General features: G+C 41.7%; 1 protein-coding gene across 2 annotated transcripts in view; it reads right to left on the bottom strand.

Annotated features, from left to right (window-relative positions):
* The window catches only part of TNKS (tankyrase), a 281,917-nt gene that overhangs the window by 194,427 nt on the left and 68,001 nt on the right, over window positions 1-19,489 (bottom strand). For both annotated transcript variants that reach the window (XM_089670593.1, XM_089670594.1), the window contains exon 3: window positions 15,413-15,508. In XM_089670593.1, coding sequence (XP_089526719.1) covers window positions 15,413-15,508 — 96 coding nt within the window. The remainder of the gene's footprint in view (window positions 1-15,412; window positions 15,509-19,489) is intronic.

Genomic DNA, 19,489 nt, shown 5'->3' with positions numbered 1-19,489 from the left:
AGGTACCTGTATGTGACATCATCTGGGTTGGACGGGAGGAAAGCAGGGGCCAGCAGGGAGTATCGTTCTATGAGAGAGATCTTACTGCAGTCGCTTCCTGCACTACTCAGCAGGTGTGAAGTTTCCTTCAAATGCAGTGTGCCCTGTACCCCTCTGTGTGCCCGGTATCCCGTACCCTGCTGTGTGTTTTTGTAACCTGCTGTGTGCCCTGAACCGTACTGAGTGCCTTGTACCCTTCTGCGAGCCCCTAGATGTGGCCCATGTTCTGCCGAGTTCCCCATGATGTGCCCCATGATGTGCCCCATGCCCTGCTGTAAGCTCCGTCATGTCCCCATGCCCTGCTGTGTGCCCCATGACTTGTTGTGAGCCCCATGTTCTGGTGTGTCCTGTGATGTGCCCCATGATGTACCTCATGTTCTGCTGTGTGCCCCATGTTCTGCTGTATTCCTTATGATGTGCCCCCATGTTCTGCTGTGTGCCCCATATTGTGTCCTGCTGCCCCCCATGTAATATACCCTATTGTGCCCCATAATCTGCCCTCCATGTGATGTGCCCTGGTGTGCCCAATAATGTTCCCTGCTCTCCCCCCCCCCCGTGTTGTGTCCTCCTGACACCTCCTGTTCTCTGTCTTACTGCCCCGTGTACACTGCTTATCTCAAGTTAAAACCAGAATTGAGCAACTGTGCAGAAAAAAAAAAACAGCACAAAAAGGTTCACATGAACAGGTATGTTTAAATATTTTTTCTATTATTTAATGCCATTTCTTAAAATAACTGTTATATCACAGCTTGCTGATCACACCAGTGTTCCGTGAGCTGTAGATCTGAACATTATCTCAGGGGTTCCCCAAGATTTCAAATGTTTTCCAGGGGTTCTTCGAAGGTAAAAAGCTTTAGAGACACCGTTTTAGACAACAGAAAGCTTTTTAGTCTTTGCATACCATATTTCTACTTTCCTCCTCAATCTGCTTACGGGTGGCCATTTTAACTAAAGGCAGATGAATCCAGCTCCATTTACTTCCTGGAACTCTGCCTTGAACTCTGGATGTGTCTCTTGGATTATGTGACAAGACCTTCCCAGGATACAGTTGTGAGGCCAGGGTTACATCATTAGTACCTTACTCGGCGCGGAAGTGGAAAACCAGTAATTGCAAGTTAAAATAGAATTGAATGCAAACATTTTTTCCCACATTGAATATGGTATAGACAAGGTTAAAACCCATCGGGTTTTTCTGCGGTGATTTCTTTTCACTTCATGTTTCATAATCAAAATACGAATTGAGAGGAAATCCCGCCAAAGTGAAGGAATTCCTTGTTGTCACCAGGGTTACCAGAACTGGCAACCCCTTTGTAAGATTTATAGAAAAAAATCTTGTGAGCAGCTATTCTGTGGTGCAAATACCAAATAATAATATAAACAATATAAATACTGTGTACATATTTGTGAATCACTCACACCATAAACATACAAATGTGTTAATTATAATTAAAAAAACAATGTAGTGTGTGCTGCACTATCAATAGACAATTTAAATAATCTATCAATCACATGATCTAAGTGTCCATGCAGGATCCGTGTTTTTTTTTTCTCCGCTGTTATGTAGAAATGGAATGCTTCTTAGTTCACCACGTGTAATGTGTTCTAACTAATATGTGTGCACCTCCACCAGTTGTGCTCTCACCTTATGCATATAACCAGTATATACTGTTTTGCACTTCTGGTAAAGAATATTTACAAATTGTACTTATGTAATCTCGGGTTGGATAGCTGGATTATATCTGGAAAAGATGGAAAATGGTGGAGACTTAAAACAGGCGGAACTATCGACCTCCCTGTGCAGAGATGGCAGCTGTCAGATGGTGTAGTGGTGTCCTCTGCTCTGTATATAGAGGAGGATTACTAGGACAGTGAAGGAGACCCAGACCCACTGAACAGCATTACCATCTCACTACAGTCCAATTAAGGGACACATGCTATATATGACCTTACTTAGTGGTTTGGTCATATACATAAGGTGAGAGCACAACTGGTGGAAGTGAACACATTGGTTAGAACACATTACACGTGGTGAATGAAGAAGCATTCCATTTCTACATAACAGCGGAGAAAAAAAAAAAAAAAACCACGGATCCTGCTTGAACACGTATTTAATTAGATCATGTGATAGATGATTTAAGTTCCCTTTGTAAGATTTCCCCTCTATTGCTGTTTGGCGACAACCCAAAATTTGGACATTTATTTAATTTCACTCTCAGTGAAAAGGGTAAATTGAACAAATAGGGTGAATTTCCCTAACAGGAACATAGACAACAATAAAAACCCGACAGGTGTTCTAATCCCTCTCCACTTAAACAAGGTTTCCTTCATTTAATTTAAAGCAAAACATGTTTATTTCAAAAAGTAATATTACATCATATCAACATGCAGAGATGAATGCTGATGTGAATATAAGTGAAAGGGAAGAAGGTTCACTTTAACAAGCTTCGAGTAACAAGAGAGATCCAAAAGCAGGATTGCTGGTCATCGCTTCAGACAAGCTTTTCAGAAAGCAGCAATACTTGAAGCTTGCCCCCCCCCCCCATTACAATAATTTTTTTCTGAACTGGTATGTTAAAGTAGAAGTTCATTCAAAACATAACTTAGCTTAAACCTACTCCTATTCTAAGCCCTTTACTGACTACCCTGTAAAAGAAAGATTGGTCTCCAGTGCTGGCTTCAGGGGAGAGAAGGGACAGCAGACAACGGATGCCCCATAGTAAGTCAATGCTGTCTCTCCTCTTCCCTGAAGACAGCCACTGGGAGTTCATGTGACCAGACCAGAGCATCCTTAGGTTAGACTTGAAGAAAAACGAGCAGATGCCTCAACTCCTGCACTGGACAATGAACGCCACAGTAACTGTAACCACACATAGGTTGCCTATGGAATGCACGTCTTGCTGCCCTCAACAGACCAGGGGAATCAAAATGAACTGCATGCAAGGAAACAAACAGAGGGCGTACGAGCCTAGTGTATTACCTTTAAAAAATTGGTTTATTGTAGAAAAAATGATATACTCACAAAGGGATAAAAATCAAAAGCACATCATAAGAAATACAGCATGGTCCAATCTACCTGGAAGGTGTCTTGTAGGAGACTATAGACCTCCAAATGGTTGACTCTATTCGAGGCTACGCCTCTTCCTCGGCGTAACCTCGAAACGCGTCAGTTTGTTTTTCATGTTTTCATGCATCCTTAGGTTAGGTAAGCATACATATCTTTTTAAATGGTAGTTAGTATATTAGAATAGGGGTGGGAGCAGGTTTAAGCTTACATACATGCAAGTATTGCAAAATACAGTACTTCCTGTAAAAAAAAAAAAAAAAAAGTTTAAAACCTAATAAAATTCATTTTAAAACCCAACTGCAATTGACAAATGTATGAATAAATCTTCCAAGCCACAACAAAGGGTACAGGCTAAACCAGCCTGAGGTATATGGTAAGCCAGTGCCATTATTGCCATAACTTAAAATTAAAAAATGAATGAAAGTCAGCACAATTAAACAAACCATAAGAAATGTCTATAAAACTAAATTAATTAAATGGCTGCAAATCTGCCTTCGAAACTAAATCACAGCAAATGCACATGACACTCACCTACCCAGGGATCCAAAAGTGTCCTCATCCAGGCTAGTTTTTTTGCCAGTTTTCAGGTCCCATGACTGTGGGAAGCCAGCTGTGACTCCTTGTGGCTCTACAGCTGGCTGAGTATGCACCAGCCATTCTGTGCTCTGTGACTGCTCCTGACATGTGCCCAGGAGGTTACCGGGGGGGGGGGGGGTGGAACATCCCCTGGGACACCTAGGCAGAATGTGGAGCAGGTATCTGAGAAAACTAGGTACCCCCACACACAAAAAAAAAAAATTCAAAAGTACAAGAGGAGGGGGAGGGAGAGGATCAGCAAAACTCTGCTTTAGGCTAATTCAGGGTTTTGTAAAAATACAGTTGTGTCCAAAATTATTCAACCCCCAATGCTGTAAAGGGGTTTAGGGACTATAGTGTACATTTGGAATTGTATTCAGAATCAAATCCTACAAGGACGTTGTAACTACCCAAATGCAACTAAAATGACATCAATTGTTTATGTAATACAGTAGTAAATGGTTCTTATGTGGTTTCTTCATTGCCACAATTATTCAACCCCTTAAAGACTACCACTCTGAAGAACAGAGGTTCATACAGGTGCTTTCCATCAGGTATTGAAAACACCTGTGGATGTCACCGAGCAGCAATCAAGCATAATAAGCACCAATTAGGCAGCTTTAAAATGACTGTGATACTCAGCTCCTTCTAGACATTTACTGGTGTGGTTACAAACATGGTGAAGGCAAGAGAATGGTCCAGGAAGACAAGAGAAGAGGTGATTTCTCTTCACAGGAAGGGCAATGGCTATAAGAAGATTGCAAAGATGTTAAACATACCAAGAGACACCTTAGGAAGCATCATTCGCAAATTCAAGGCAAAGGGCACTGTTGAAACGCTACCTGGTCGTGGCAGAAAGAAGATGCTGACTTCGACTGCTGTGCGCTACCTGAAGCGTAGAGTGGAGAGAAGTCCCCGTGTGACTGCTGAGGAACTGAGAAAAGATTTGTCAGATGTGGGTACAGAAGTTTCAGCCCAGACAATAAGACGCACACTGCGTAATGAAGGCCTCCGTGCCAGAACTCCCAGGCGTACCCCCTTGCTGTCTCCAAAGAATAAGAAGAGTCGACTGCAGTATGCCAAAAGCCATGTGGACAAACCACAAAAGTTGTGGGATAGTGTTCTGTGGACTGATGAAACAAAATTAGAACTGTTTGGGCCCATGGATCAACGCTATGTTTGGAGGAGGAAGAACAAGGCCTATGATGAAAAGAACACCTTGCCTACTGTGAAGCATGGTGGAGGGTCAATCATGCTTTGGGGCTGTTTTGCTTCTGCAGGTACAGGGAAGCTTCAGCGTGTGCAAGGTACCATGAATTCTCTTCAGTACCAGGAGATATTGGATGGAAACGTGATGCAGTCCGTCACACACCTGAGGCTTGGGAGACGTTGGACCTTTCAACAGGACAATGATCCCAAGCATACCTCCAAGTCCACTAGAGCATGGTTGCAGAGGAAAGGCTGGAACATTTTGGAGTGGCCATCGCAGTCACCAGACTTAAATCCGATTGAGAACCTCTGGTGGGACTTAAAGAAAGCAGTTGCAGTGCGCAAGCCTAAGAATGTGACTGAACTGGAGGCCTTTGCCCATGAAGAATGGGCGAAGATACCCGTAGATCGCTGCAAGACACTTGTGTCAAGCTATGCTTCACGTTTAAAAGCTGTTATAACTGTAAAAGGATGCTGTACTAAGTACTAAGATTGAATGTCACTTGGGGGTTGAATAAAACTGATAATGCTGTGAGCACAGAAAAGACATTTGTGGTTATTTCATTATAACTGTTATGTTATATTTGTCTGACCTACAAGTGCCTCTTTAATGTAAATGTAAGCAAGATGACTGAATGATCAAAAGCAATGTCAAACTGGCCAAAACACTCAATTTCAGTGGGGGTTGAATAATTTTGGACACAACTGTAAATGCACAAAAAGAAAAAAAAAGACGACCCATGTCTATTTTTGAATAAAACATTTGAGCTGTAGAAATCTACTGAATTCTTATACAAGTTACTCTGACAAATCTAGGAATGCTCTTTTTAGTTCTCAATCCATAAAAATCCTGCAGTCTAGAGTTATCAAACATGGCTGCCAGTTAGCCATTATCTAAAACAGATAATCACAGGACACAATGAAAGTGAATGCCAATCTTTTGTGCAGCTTTACAGACTACCCACACTTAATTGCTTGGATGTCAACAATGCAGCTTTTCAAACCAACCCCATCAATCCTATGGGCGCTTGGGAGCAAAATCAATTGTACTCCTGACAGTAATTGAAAGCAAGCCACTTAAAATCGAGTTATGTTGATAGTAAGAAGCCTACCCGTGCCATGAATTAGGAAAAAAAAAAATTAACACCTGTTTTTCAACAAAGTGTGCAGCGAAAAACAAGGATCATTGTTCTGGTATTGAGGGGAACCACAAACACTATATCACATTTACAGAAAGTTACATTATTTGCAGCAACTAAAAATATGGCAAAACATATTGGGGGATGAACATACACCATTTCCTTCACCCACTCTGCAGTCTCATATATATATATATATATATATATATATATATATATATATATATATATATATATATATTTAGTTCTGTCTACACCTGAAGCCATAACACACTCCCCCCTTTTCCCTAACTGCAGAAAATATTAGTAGTGGATTTTTGGGTACATTTAAACACTTTTTTTTTTTTTTAAATGGGCCAGTAGCTTAAATATTCACATGCATGGTGACATGCAAATTAAGGACAAAGTGGTAGGCCACGTAAAAGGACAGAGCGGGGTCAGTGCATGCTGAAGCGTGCAGAAGTCACCAACTGTTTGCAGAGTCAATAGCTAAAGACCTCCAAACTTTGTGTGGCCTTCAGATTAGCACAACAGTGCAGAGAGAGCTTCATGGAATGGGTTTCCATGACCGAACAGCTGCAACCAAGCCTTACATCATCTAGTACAATGCAAAAGCATACAGTGGTGTAAAGCACGCCACCACTGGAATCTACAGCAGTGGAGACGTTCTCTGGAGTGACAAATCACATTTCTCTGTCAATCTGATGGTCGTGTCTGGGTTTGGCAGATGCCAGGAGAACAGTACTTGGCTAACTGCATTGTGCCAAGTGTAAAGTTTGGTGGAGGGGGGATTATGGTGTGGGGTTGTTTTTTTAGGGGTTGGGCTTGGCCCCTTAGTTCCAGTGAAGGGAAATTTTAAGGTGTCAGCATACCAAGACATTTTGGACAATTTCATGCTGCCAACTTTGTGTGAACAGTTTGGGGATGGCCCCTTCCTGTTTCAACATGACTGCGCACCAATGCACAAAGCAAGGTCCATAAAGACATGAATGAGAGAGTTTGGGGTGGAACATGAGTCCTGACCTCCACCCAATAGAACACCTTTGGGATGAATTAAAGCAGCCTTCTCATCAGACATCAGTGCCTGACCTCACAAATGCACTTCTGGAAGAATGGTCAAACATTTCCATAGCCACACTCCTAAACATTGTGCACAGCCTTCCCAGAAGAGTTGAAGCCGTTATAGCTGCAAAGGGTGGGCCAACTCAATATTGAACCCTACGGACCAAGACTGGGATGCCATTAAAGTTCATGTGCGTGTAAAGGCAGGCGTCCCAATACGTTTGGAAATATAGTGTACAATGGAGAAACCCAGCTTCTAGACCTTTACCCCTTTGTTAGACAGTGCTTATGTCTAGTTTACAACTGATAATGAGATCTGCCATCACAGTATAGAAAATGTTAAAGTGACTGCAGAGCTTCTATTTATTTTTTTTCATTAAAATAACCAATGTGTCATATTACCTGCACTGTGCAATGGTTTTGCACAGAGCAGCACCGATCCTCTTCTTTTGGGGTCCCTTCTGGTACTCCTGGCTTCCCCCCACTGCAGAGTGCCCACCATAGGAAGCCGCACCTCTGTGCTCCCAAAACAGGCTGTTTGCATCTATTCAGACACACAGACTCAACCTCCCCTCTTCCCCCCCCCCCCCCCCCCCCGCTCTCAGATTTTCACTAACAGCCAAGCCTGTGAGAGGCAGGAGAGGGGAGAAGAGCTGCTGCAGACGTACACAGCACTAGGCTGAGATTGGGCCCAGGTAATTATTCAGGGGGGGGGGAAGATACATGGGAACTACATGTAAAGAAAGTGTTTTACCTTAATGCAAATAATATATTAAGGTTAAAAAAAAAAAAAAAACATCTTTTTAACTTTACCACAACTGACTTTAGGAAACAAAGTGAAACGAAACTCACAATTACAAACAGCACAGTCCCTGTGTGCAGGAATTACGTCATCTCAGATCAGCCAATCAAAATGGCCAAAGACCAGCACTTGGAAGACGCTAGATAGAAGATGCCCGTGAGGGACCTCCTGCAGACATCAGACTGTTGAGGAGGTAAAATAAAATTGTGACTTTAGTTCTGCTTTAAAACCTAATAAACCCAATAATTTAACGGTTTCCCAAAACAGTTACTTTCACGGCATAGCGTGAATGAAAACTCTCGTAGTTCCTTGTGCTCGCAACCAAAATGTTAAGCCATCAAATGGCTGGTGTCATAACTGATCACATGTGCAGCACCGTGGCAACTGTGGCTGAAACAGTAGCTAAGATGACAGAATCCTTGGCAGTAAAGAATAGGAGGGTATATTTCTTTTAAACTCCCCCTGCCACATTTGCATAGCGGAGGAAAACTTCAGTTTCCTGAAAAGAGCAAGTAGAGGGCAAAAATTATTTTTTGGGGATTGTGCAGTGTAAATGAGAACATGTAACAAATATAAAGTAGGTGTTATCCCAATTTGGCTGAAAATACACTTTAAAAATGTGGTATACCAGGTGCATTGAATCAGAGACCCCAAAAAATTATGCATTAAAAAGTATGTAAACCCAACATTTCATATTCCAGATTTGTACCAACTGTACCATGTAAAAAAGTATCCTGTTCCCTTTGTGTGAATTCTCTGGTGTGTGAGCACACAAATGTTTTGCCTTTTATTTCTATGGCACGGAATGGGTTGTTTTACAAGGTGAGTGTTTACATATACTTTAACGGCTTCTTTCTGACCTGGCAAATCCACCTTGCAATCATGGATCACAAAGCAGCAGAACCCCATTTGGCCCCACTAGTCAAAACAGACTGGAACAGATCTTCTGATTGAGGCAGTGGCCACAATGTAAGCTTGCACCACATCCAAACAGTGGAGAACTGTCAGTTGATCCTTTAGAAAAAGGACATAGGGAGGGCGATATATCATCATTTACGGTATATGGAAACCAGACATCACCTTTTGTATAAATGAAGAATTTGAACTATTTGCGCTTACGAAACAATAAAAGGGGTTACCTACAGGATAGAGCAGCCAGAAAGGTAACCTCTTTGGTGGAGGTAACAGCCACAAGAAAAGCGCCTTCTGGATAAAATCCACAAAGGGATCCCAGATCACTTCAAAATATGGCTTTTGTAAGACTGAAAGTACCAAGAGACTAAACATGCAGAAGATGTAAGTGAATGTTAACGATATTACAAGGGAAGCATATACATGCTATTATCCGCTCTCACTATATACAGTATGTACCAAAAAAACCTCTCTTTCCAAGCTGCTTTAGTATTACACTGATGTTGTATTTATTACATTGTAGTATCGATATACCTAATATTTCCCCTTAACAAAGAATGATTTCTGAAACATGTCGGGCTATATTTGAAGACCACCTCGACTGACCAAGCTACATTCCCTTTGGCAGTTTTTTGTAGGTGTGTCTTTTTTACTCAGGGTATATGTACTCTGTATCATTATTTGATTGTACGCAATACTATCTAGTGCAGGGGTAGGCAAACTTTTTGACTTGAGGGCCGCAATGGGTTCATATATTGGACCCAGGGGCCGGACCAAGAGTAGATATAGTAATTCATCCCCCATAGTAATTCATCCCCCATATAGTAATTCATCCCCCCTATAGTAATTCATCCCCCCTATAGTAATTCATCCCCCCTATAGTAATTCATCCCCCCTATAGTAATTCATCCCCCATATAGTAATTCATCCCCCATATTCCCCTGTGTCAATTTACTTACCTTTGCTCCGCGTGTTCCTCTCGCCGTGTTCCCGCGCCGTTCCGGTCTTCAGGGCGGACTGTGAGAGGAGCCTAGCTCCCCTCACGTTCGTCACGCTGTCCCGCCTACACACATCCTGACAGCCATCCTGACAGTATCACGCTCCGCGGGCCGGATTAAAAGGTCCGCCGGGCCGTATACGGCCTGCAGTTTGCCCATTGCTGATCTAGTGATTCACACGGTTTATATGGTTTTATGGACGAATGTGATCCCCCTTCTTTTACAAACAAGATACGTTTATTAATAAAGAATTACATTTGTCTTTAAAGATAACTCTACTCCATATACATTTTTTCTGCCTTTTAAGTCCCAGGGGGATTTTCTGTTATTTTAGTCTTATCAAAGTATCAAGGGAAGGTCCTACGATGTCACTGACATCTGATGAGACAGTTATGTGAGAGATTCCTTCAAAAAAAGGGAGTGGCTATGGGACAGAATGGCCAAGGCCAATGGTGGGGGTAGAAGCCTCTCTGTTTACACCAACAGAAATATGCCTTCCAGGCACAACAGTATACCTTACGAGAAGTAGCCTTTCTTCCCTTAAAGTGGAAAGTCACTCTTTCAACCAACATGGATTATTTTTAATCCTTATGCTACTAGCATTAGTAAATGGATAGAAAAGTATATCATATTAACTTGTTTTAATCTTTTTTTACATTTCTTCAGTTACTTCCTGGTTTCCATGCCTAGGCAAATGATGTCATACATCCCAGTAGTCTTTAGGAAGTGAGGGGGGGTTCTCAGCTCCGCTAATGCCTGAGCTAAGGGCAGATAGATTCCAGGAAGTAAATGCTACTTTAATCATCTGCCTTTACTCAAGATGGCCTCTTCCAGAAATGCCAGAGGGTGTTTTTCAAAATGATTTCCCAGCAAAACAAAGCATGAAGACATGGGTGGGTGGATGGATGAGTTTGCTTTGAATATTAACAATGAATAAATAGCTTTTGTTTATGGCGCTCATAAGCAGTGCAGTTCCACTTTAAGTACCGTAGGAATCACCAATTCCAAGACGCCCCTTTCCCTTAGGACCTGGGCCTCAACACCCATGCTGTTAAAAACAGAATGAGTGGTAAAAGGGACCTTGCAATTCAAAAGAGGCCATGGCAGTTCCACCAACACAGTCAAGAACTAAGCCTTTCATAGCCAATTTTGGGCCACATGACTATCACTGTAGCCTATTCCACCTTAATCTTGCAAAGCAGACAAGGTAACAACTGAAGGGGAGCAGAAAAATCAGATGGAAATGATCCCATGCACTCCCCAGAGTATCTACCACAAGCAATAAAGGATCCCCTGTTCAGAACACAAAAAACATCCAGTTTCCTGTTGAACCTGGATACCAGTAGGTCCACATCCAGAGCCCCAGCAACAACAGATCTCCACAAAATGTAGAGATCATTCCCCCAGCATCAGTTCCTTTCGTCTTAGAAAGAGTGCATGCCAATTTTCCACTCTCCGGAGTGTGCATGGCAGATATGGCCAGAACATTTGTCTCCTTCCAAGTTAAGATGAGATCTGTCCCCTGCCGAGCTATGTGACGTCTTGTGCCTCCCTGGTGGTTTAAGTAAGCCACCATCATGGCTTTGTTGGACTGTATCCTGACCAGGAGACCCTTGATAAGGTCTGTCCACCATAGAAGGGAAAGATAAATCACTATCAGTTCCAGGACACAAATTGGAAGTCAACACTTTCTTCGAGTTCAATTTCCTTGTGCTGCAACTGTCCTCAGCACCCCTCTCCAGCCCAACAAGCTGTCATGTTAAGAATTGAGCAGTTCAGCTGAAGGAAGGATCAGCCCAGTTCAAGTGACAGATTTGACATCCACCACATCAGGCAATTCCCCGCTTCAGCTTTGCCATACTTCTCTTTTAATACAGTCTATTTTCTCTGAGTTGTTTGAACAGGAGGAGAATGTCTACAGTGTATACTTTTTCAGTGAACTGTTTTTGAAGTGATTGTATGTGCTATTGTTAGGAGCTAGCCCAGTTCCTAATAATTGGTCCTTATATTTAGTGTTACATTATCTGTGACTGCCCTACGTCTATACATCGTTTTTTTATTTTTTTTACGTTTCTCTTTTTCTTTTCTTAAATTTTATATGCCATAAGAAATTATGCTATGTTTACATACCCACAGGAAATCCTAGCCAGTCCCAAATGCACCTGTGAATGAAGCCTAAAGCTATTCATACACTTTTTTTTTTTAACATTTGTACAAAATTCACAAAAATTGTTCACTAGAGCACTCAATGATGCCATCGTTGAGTCCACTAATTTTGTTCAAAATTCAGTCAGACCTGCTACTTGAATGGCTTTCCAAACAAATTTAAATTTATTGCTAATGACATCAATGAATCAATAATGCCAAAGAAAATTTAAAGGCCAAGTTCACCTTCAGAAACATGTTACACCCTTTATTTAGGGTACAACATGTAACGTTCCTAAGCACCCACTTACCTGGAGTTACCACACTCCCTACCCACGTGACAGCATGTGGGGATTCTTCCACCCTGTAAACGCTGTCACATTTACAATTGGAGTGGCTGTGCGAGGCTCTGCCCATACAGACGCATCAGTAACTCACAGAGTTCTGAAAACAAAAACTACAAGTCCCATATTCCACCGTGGCAGTCACACTTTTAGTTATCAATGGACCATGACTGCAGTAATTAGCACACTCGCAGTTTACGGACACTTCTTCCTGCTCAGTAACTAAAAGTCTGTACAGGGGTATGGCAGAGAGTTGGAGAAAGTGTCTGCAGGAGCCTGTCATTACATCTGTGATCCACTGATCCTGGGTGCAATGCTTTGCAGGCTGCTGTGAGAAAAAATACTACATGTACATTTTTTTTACCTGCAGAAAATGTGCATTTAATAATTTTTTCCCCACAAAAAATTCAAGTGTATTTAACAGTATATTTATGTATACATTATATAGAACTGTATACTATATTAGAATCTACTTATAACTGCAATTTTGTCTGCCTAAAATCCCAATTTTGCATAAGCTATTCATAAACCTTTGTTTGTATTGAGTTTTCATACATTCCTATACATCAGCCTTTCACAACCTTTTTGGAGGTCTGAAGGAGCCTACTGAGCATGTTCCAAAACACGTTACCGCCCCCTTCACCTCCTACATCCAACTCTGCTCTCCAACCTCATTTTGATGCACAGGCACATCTTGGGCTCTACTTCCTGATCCTAGAGAGAGAGTTTGCTTCTGAACGGGTGGATGTCCCACCTGGATCTTATTACACCACAGGATGAGTCTTTAACTATGTATCTTGTAAGTGCAATTTATCTATTGTATACTAAATAAATTGTCAATACTGCACTTAGGGGCAGATGATTAGGGCAGATGATTCATGTAGCATTTACTTCCTGGAATCTATCTGTCCTTAGCAGAGGCATGTAGGCAGAGGTGTGTGCTAAGCTTAGAAAGCCCATCCTCTCCTCCTGAAGCTTGCTGGAATGTTGACATCATTTGCCTAGGCCTGGTAACCAGGTCGTAACTGAAGAAATGTAAAAACAAAAGTTTAAAACAAACAAATATGATATACTTTCCTATTTACTAATGCTAGCAGTATAATTATTAAAAATAGTCCATGTTGATTGAAAGCGCGAAGTTCCGCTTTAAGTGTGCATGTAAAACAATGAGTAATTAAAAAGATGTATCAGACATCTAAAACTCCCGAGACAGGTTTAGATTATGTATGAGGGGTGTTTAAGTCAAACCGGGACTTTTAATTTTACAGGTATAAAAAGGGATGCTAGCACTACACGCAGTAGTAAGTGGCAAGCGTGTCCTATTATAGATAGGTGGCACATATCTCGCGGACTAGTCCAGAGATGTTTAATCAAGATGGCAGACAACAGTGTTCGTGCATGCATGAAACAGCGAGTGGTGATGAAGTTTCTTGTGAATGAAAGTGTAAAACCTGCGGATATCCACAGAAGACTTCAAGCACAGTACAGTGATAAGACGTTCAGCCGCAGTAGGACATTTCAATGGTTTAAACATTTCAAAGATGGCCATATGTATGTCAGTGACAGTTCCGGCCGTAGTGGTTCCCAGCCCACAGCAGTCATTCCAGTGAACATTCAGCGCTTGGAATTCCTGATCCTAAATAAAGTGATGCATAGCCGGTTGTAAAATTGCAAATTCCACCTGTTTGGACCCTTCAGAGCAGCACTGATGTCCTAGGATGGTTCAGGCGTACTGATAAATCTTTCTATGCCAAAGCTTCCCAGGAATTAGTTAAACACTGGGATAAGTGTAAAAAACGTGGCAGGGGAATATATTGAATAGATGCAGTTTCCACTCCATCAAATTTCACAGCACATCAATGCATAGACTTTTCACATCAGTACTATTACTACAGATATACACACATGGATCTCAGTGTATTTCTAACAAAAGATAGTAAACCTACCTGTATATGTATTTTAAAACTGCAGATAAAACTGAAGCACCCACAAGAAAGTACACAAACAGTGGGAGAATTTACAAGATCTATACAGATTAGTAGCCCTATTTGGGATCTCAGAGCTGAACGCCTAGAGGGTAACAACTAAGAAACCTGCTTAAAATACTCTGTTGACCCTTTCTTAAGAATGGAAAACAGATGTGAGTAAACTAGCAAAAAAGAAAAATGTCTGTGCACAGAATGTCCTCTACCTTTTCCAGGCACGCATCCATCACCCTACTGTTTAAAAAGATGTGTTTAGCAATTACTGTGCAGTCACCTTTCAGCTGTCCTGTATAGCCATAAAATATGCTCTGCTGTGGAGAAGTTTTTCCATGCTGCCACATTAACCACTGTAGGTGGCAGCACAATTGCTGCTATTTATCACAACCAATAGCAGGAAGAAGCATATGAACCACCAACATTCTAGTATCCTACACAATGAAATGCAGAATGTTACAAGACTGTCTGTTCAGAAAAATACATTTGTCGTCTTTTCCCTCAGGCCATGCAGCATATCATGACTGCTTTGTTCACTTTCTAATATGCTTTTGAAATCCTTGGTGACAAATTGCTGGGAATAGGGAAAAAGGTTCTGCTCATTTTATTCAACAGCAGACCTAAACCTGAAATGTGCAGGCCAAACTAAAATACTAACAGAGACATTAAAAAAAAGCGCTGTAATCGATGTTGCTAGTCCAGATCTGTCCTATCAGTTTAGTTTTATATTCTTTAGGGAAGGAGTAAGATAACCATACCCACCAAGAAAGAAACAGGGATAATGTAGGTACTTTTGGAGCTGCTTGCTGAAAATATGTGCTGGACACAACTTGCTTAATACAGCCTAACGGAGACTAGAAATATAAATATACTATGACAGGCAAAGAAGTCCTGCTCTTCTAAAGCAGTTGCATTCTCCTATTTACAGGTCTATGCAAAATGATGTATTTAGAGAAAATGATTTCTTTAACACACAAGTCTCAAATACTAAACTACTCATCAGAAAGCAACACAAGCATACATATTGTGGAAAACAAAGGAGAAAGACAAAGTGAAAAGAGTAAGGAAAAAAAAAAAAAAAAGACAGGGAAAAAAAAAAAAACTAGAAGCTGGTTTATAAAAGAGAAGCAGAACATATCCTACCTGTAAGGACAGCTTTTGCTGATGGATCAGCCAAGTCCAGGGCTGATTTGCCATCGGTGTTTCGGATGCTGGGGTCTGCTCCATGCTGCAGCAATACTGTACAAGGGAAACAGAAACAACGTCTGATCTCTGGGAAACACAGGTTACTCACAACAGAGACTTTCCTCGGCATACGGTTACAATGAATATTCATTTCCCTCTATTTCTTCGTCTATATCTTGGGAACCTTAGCAGCAACACAGCCTCAGATTAGAGCATCAAAAACAACAAGTTGACTAGTGAAGGTATGAGCAGATCATGTGACTGCACAAACAGAAATCTGGATATCTAGCGATACAGAGTTTCTCTCATCCCTCCCCCTTCGTTTCCTTTAAGCAACTGTAACTGAGAAGCAGTGAGCGCACACTGGCTCATGCTGACACACAAGCTGCAACTGATGCTGCTCCATCCGACACGACTCATTACTGCCAGTCATGTCTGCTGTCTTTGCCTTGCAAATAAATGTTCAAACGTTCTGCCTTTACAACCAGAGAATCGTTAAAGGCAAAACGAACGAGCAAAGAGACAGATGTGTATGTCGTTTCTGGACACTGCCGATTTCAACATCTTTTAAAAAATATTATACATTATTTAACATTTCCAGTAAAGCGATATGATACACAAACCCAAAGCAACCCAATTCACTTACCAAGTGAACGCAGTCAGAAGGAAGGATAAAAAATAGAAACCCACTGATCATTTTTTTAAAGCACAGTGTCTCCACGATGTATTCTTCCTTTTTTAATACTTGCTTGCATATTAGCACCGCTTATCAACTGCAGCCTTTTTGCAACCACTTCAAATAAACATGCTTGCGCTCCAGCGCTGGCTGCATGGCATTTCTCTCTGCTGGTTTCCTGATGCAATATGTGCTTATTGCTCACCTGTAGCCTCTATCAAGGGCCCATTTGACAAAAAAAAAAAAAACATAGGCTTTCCTAGATATCCTCTGTGAACTACAAAATAACTCAGTTATGTGTAATTAAAATGTGAAGAGGTGGAAGTGTTTGTTATCCAAATCAGGAGAAGAGCTTGTCCACAGATACAATTCAGTCAGTGAGTGTTGTCACCTTAGGACAGCTTTTCTCAACCAGGGTGCCCAGGCACCCTGAGGTGCCTTGAAGTTTCTTCAGGGGTGCCTTGGCAAAATGTCTAAAAATTGCCCAAAACTTGTGTACAAGCCAGCGGGTTGGAACAAGCCTGCTGTTTAGTTACATAAAGCCACAGATTTTCATTGTGCACCATTACGACCTTCTAGCCGCCGGCATCCTGACAACACATGACATCAGTTGATAAGGAGGATGTCAGTTGCCTGCACAGCATCCTAGTTTGACCCTCCCCTGCCCCTCTCCATCAGTGCTGGGGTCACATTAGCTCAGTGATGGAGAAAAACTGAGGGAGATGAGAAACCCTGGAATACTAGTCAGTACCAGTGTGCAAAAGTGTAATTGCTTTGGAAAAATAAATCCCCTCTAATGTTGCGTGTCCTACATGTTTGGATGTTGCTGCGTTACATGAAACTATTAGAATAGTTTTTCACCCTTAAGAATGGGGCGGGTTTTTAAAATTATGGACAGTCTTGAGGCACCCCATTTTGGAATGGGGTGCCTCAAGACTGTCCATAATTTTAAAGGGTGCCTCAGGACTGCATATAATCTTAAAGGGTGTCTTTACTGAAAAAAGGTTGAAAAATGATGCCTTAGGACACCAAATGTGTTACTATCAGGATTGCTAGGTGAAAATAAAAATAAAATTAAAAAAAAAAAAAGTTACTGTAGCAGTCATTACATCTAAAGAATGAGCCATTGCAAATATAATACATTTGTGTTTTTGGCCTAAAGACTAAATTGTTCATTTGGAGCAAGCGATTCCCAATGATTTATTTCACCAACACATGGAGCGACTGCCAGCATTGTATGTAGCCTCAGCTACACACACTCTACAGTGCTGCATTTTACCAATGGGACAAGGACTTCCTATCTTGCTCCCAGAACAAAATCAAGTCAGACAGGCAGGGGCAGATGATATCACAAACTTCGCCTCAACTTGTGTTAGTGATGGAAATAGTTTGTTTGAACTGGTTTGGTTTTGGTAAGCTGCAATTTCTTAAATATTTGTTTCTGGGTTTATTAACACCCTTAGGCTACGTTCACACTAGCCTTGTGTGCAGCCGGCAGAGAGGCGTTTGGGAAGCGTTTTTACTGCTTCCCAAACGCCTCTGCCAATTCTGCACATTACAGCACATGGTGCTGTTCTAACGGGAGTGTTTGCGTTGCGTCGCGGCAAAACGGACGCCTCTGGTCGAGTCAGGAGGCTTTGAAGCCTCCTAGTCTCGTCTATGGTGCCGCTCCGCAAACGCCCGGCCGGCGTTTGCGGTTGTGACGCGGTTGCGGGGCGTTTGCTGAGCGGTAACACCACTCAAACTGTATTATAGGCGTTTGTGGGGCGTTATTAACGCTCGGCAAACGCCTAGCAACCACCACTAAACCGCGCATGCGGCGTTTGCGGAGCGTTTGCCGAGCGTTAAAAAACGCTCCACAAATGCCGGACCAACGCTTGCCAAACGCTATAGGGGCGTTTGGCAAGCGTTGGTAAAACAGCCTAGTGTGAACGAGCCCTTAACCTGCTTCATACAACCTCGACTCTATCCCCGTTTCCTGCAGGAATCGCAAAGTTCAAAGGCAGGTTCATAACGATTTAGCAAATTAACTTATTATTACAGGTATTTTCTTTTATTTACACATTAGTCTGTGGTATGCATTTCAGAAACACAACCAAGTGTTAGATTGTAAGCTCTTATGAGCAGGGCCCTCTTAACCCTATTGCATTTTATTGTATTTTAACTGTACTAGCTACCTTTTTATTGTAAAGCGCTGCGCAAACTGTTGGTGCTATAGAAATCTTGTATAGTAATACGAATAATAAAGTGCACATAGCCTGGAATGCTATATCTACATGCATGCAGCCATATTTGCTTTGATAGCAGTGCACAGTGTTCAGTGCAAGTTTATTAAAGAAGAGCACCGCCCCCCCCCCCCCCTTCCCCCTGCAGTCTTCTGAGACACGTCACAGGTCCCAGAAAACTGCCGGACCATTCACGAAGCACAGCGTGACTAGCGCATGCACAGTGGGCACTTGGCTGTGAAGCTGCAAGCTGTCACAGCTGGGTGCCCACAGTTGAGATGCCAGCACCAGGGAGAGAAGGGATGGCTCGGGTGAGTACATTGCTGGATCGTGGGACAGGTGAGTGTCTGTTTATTAAAAGTCAGCAGTTACAGTTTTTGTAGCTGCTGACTTTTAATAAAACACAAAAACGACTGAAGTTCAGCCTGTCTGAAAACAAAAACATTCTCAATTCTTTTATCATGAGAAATACATTGAATACTACTGGCCAAAGAAGCCCTACCCAGACATTACAGTAGTCCACATAAGAAATTTCTAGGATGTCTCATGACAATTGTCAGTATTGTTAAATCTTATTATTTTGAGAAAATAGTAATATTTGTCCTACTGTTATATGTGACGCATTAATGTAAATATATAGTTCACCTTGAAAGGCAAGTAATAGCTGTCTTGCCCTGTCAAAGGTTGCTATAACTAATATAATACTGGTACAGTGAGGAACAGAAGTATTTGAACACCCTGCGATTTTGCAAGTTCTCCCACTTAGAAATCATGGAATGGTCTGAAATTCACATTGTAGGTGCATTCCCACTCTGAGAGACAGAATTAAAAAAGAAAAAAAAATTCAGTAAATCACATTGTATGATGTTTAAAGAATGTCTTGCACTGCTGAACATAAGTATTTGAACACCTAAGAAACAGCAAGAATTCTGGCTCTCAAAGACCTGTTACTGTGCCTTTAAAAAGTCCATCTCTACTCCACTCATTAATCTAACTTAGTAGCACCTGTCTGAGCTCTTTAAAGACACCTGTCCACCCCACAGTCAGTCAGACGCCAACTACTACCATGGGCAAGACCAAAGAGCTGTCAAAAGACACCAGAGACAAAATTGTGGACCATCACAAGGCTGGAAA

Source organism: Staurois parvus, unplaced genomic scaffold (genome assembly GCF_062004578.1).
Source record: "Staurois parvus isolate SC_StPar_1 unplaced genomic scaffold, SC_StPar_1.0 ptg000091l, whole genome shotgun sequence".
NCBI lineage: Eukaryota > Metazoa > Chordata > Amphibia > Anura > Ranidae > Staurois > Staurois parvus.
The sequence above is the reverse complement of the archived record's forward strand: the minus strand, read 5'-3'. Positions and strand labels throughout refer to the sequence as shown.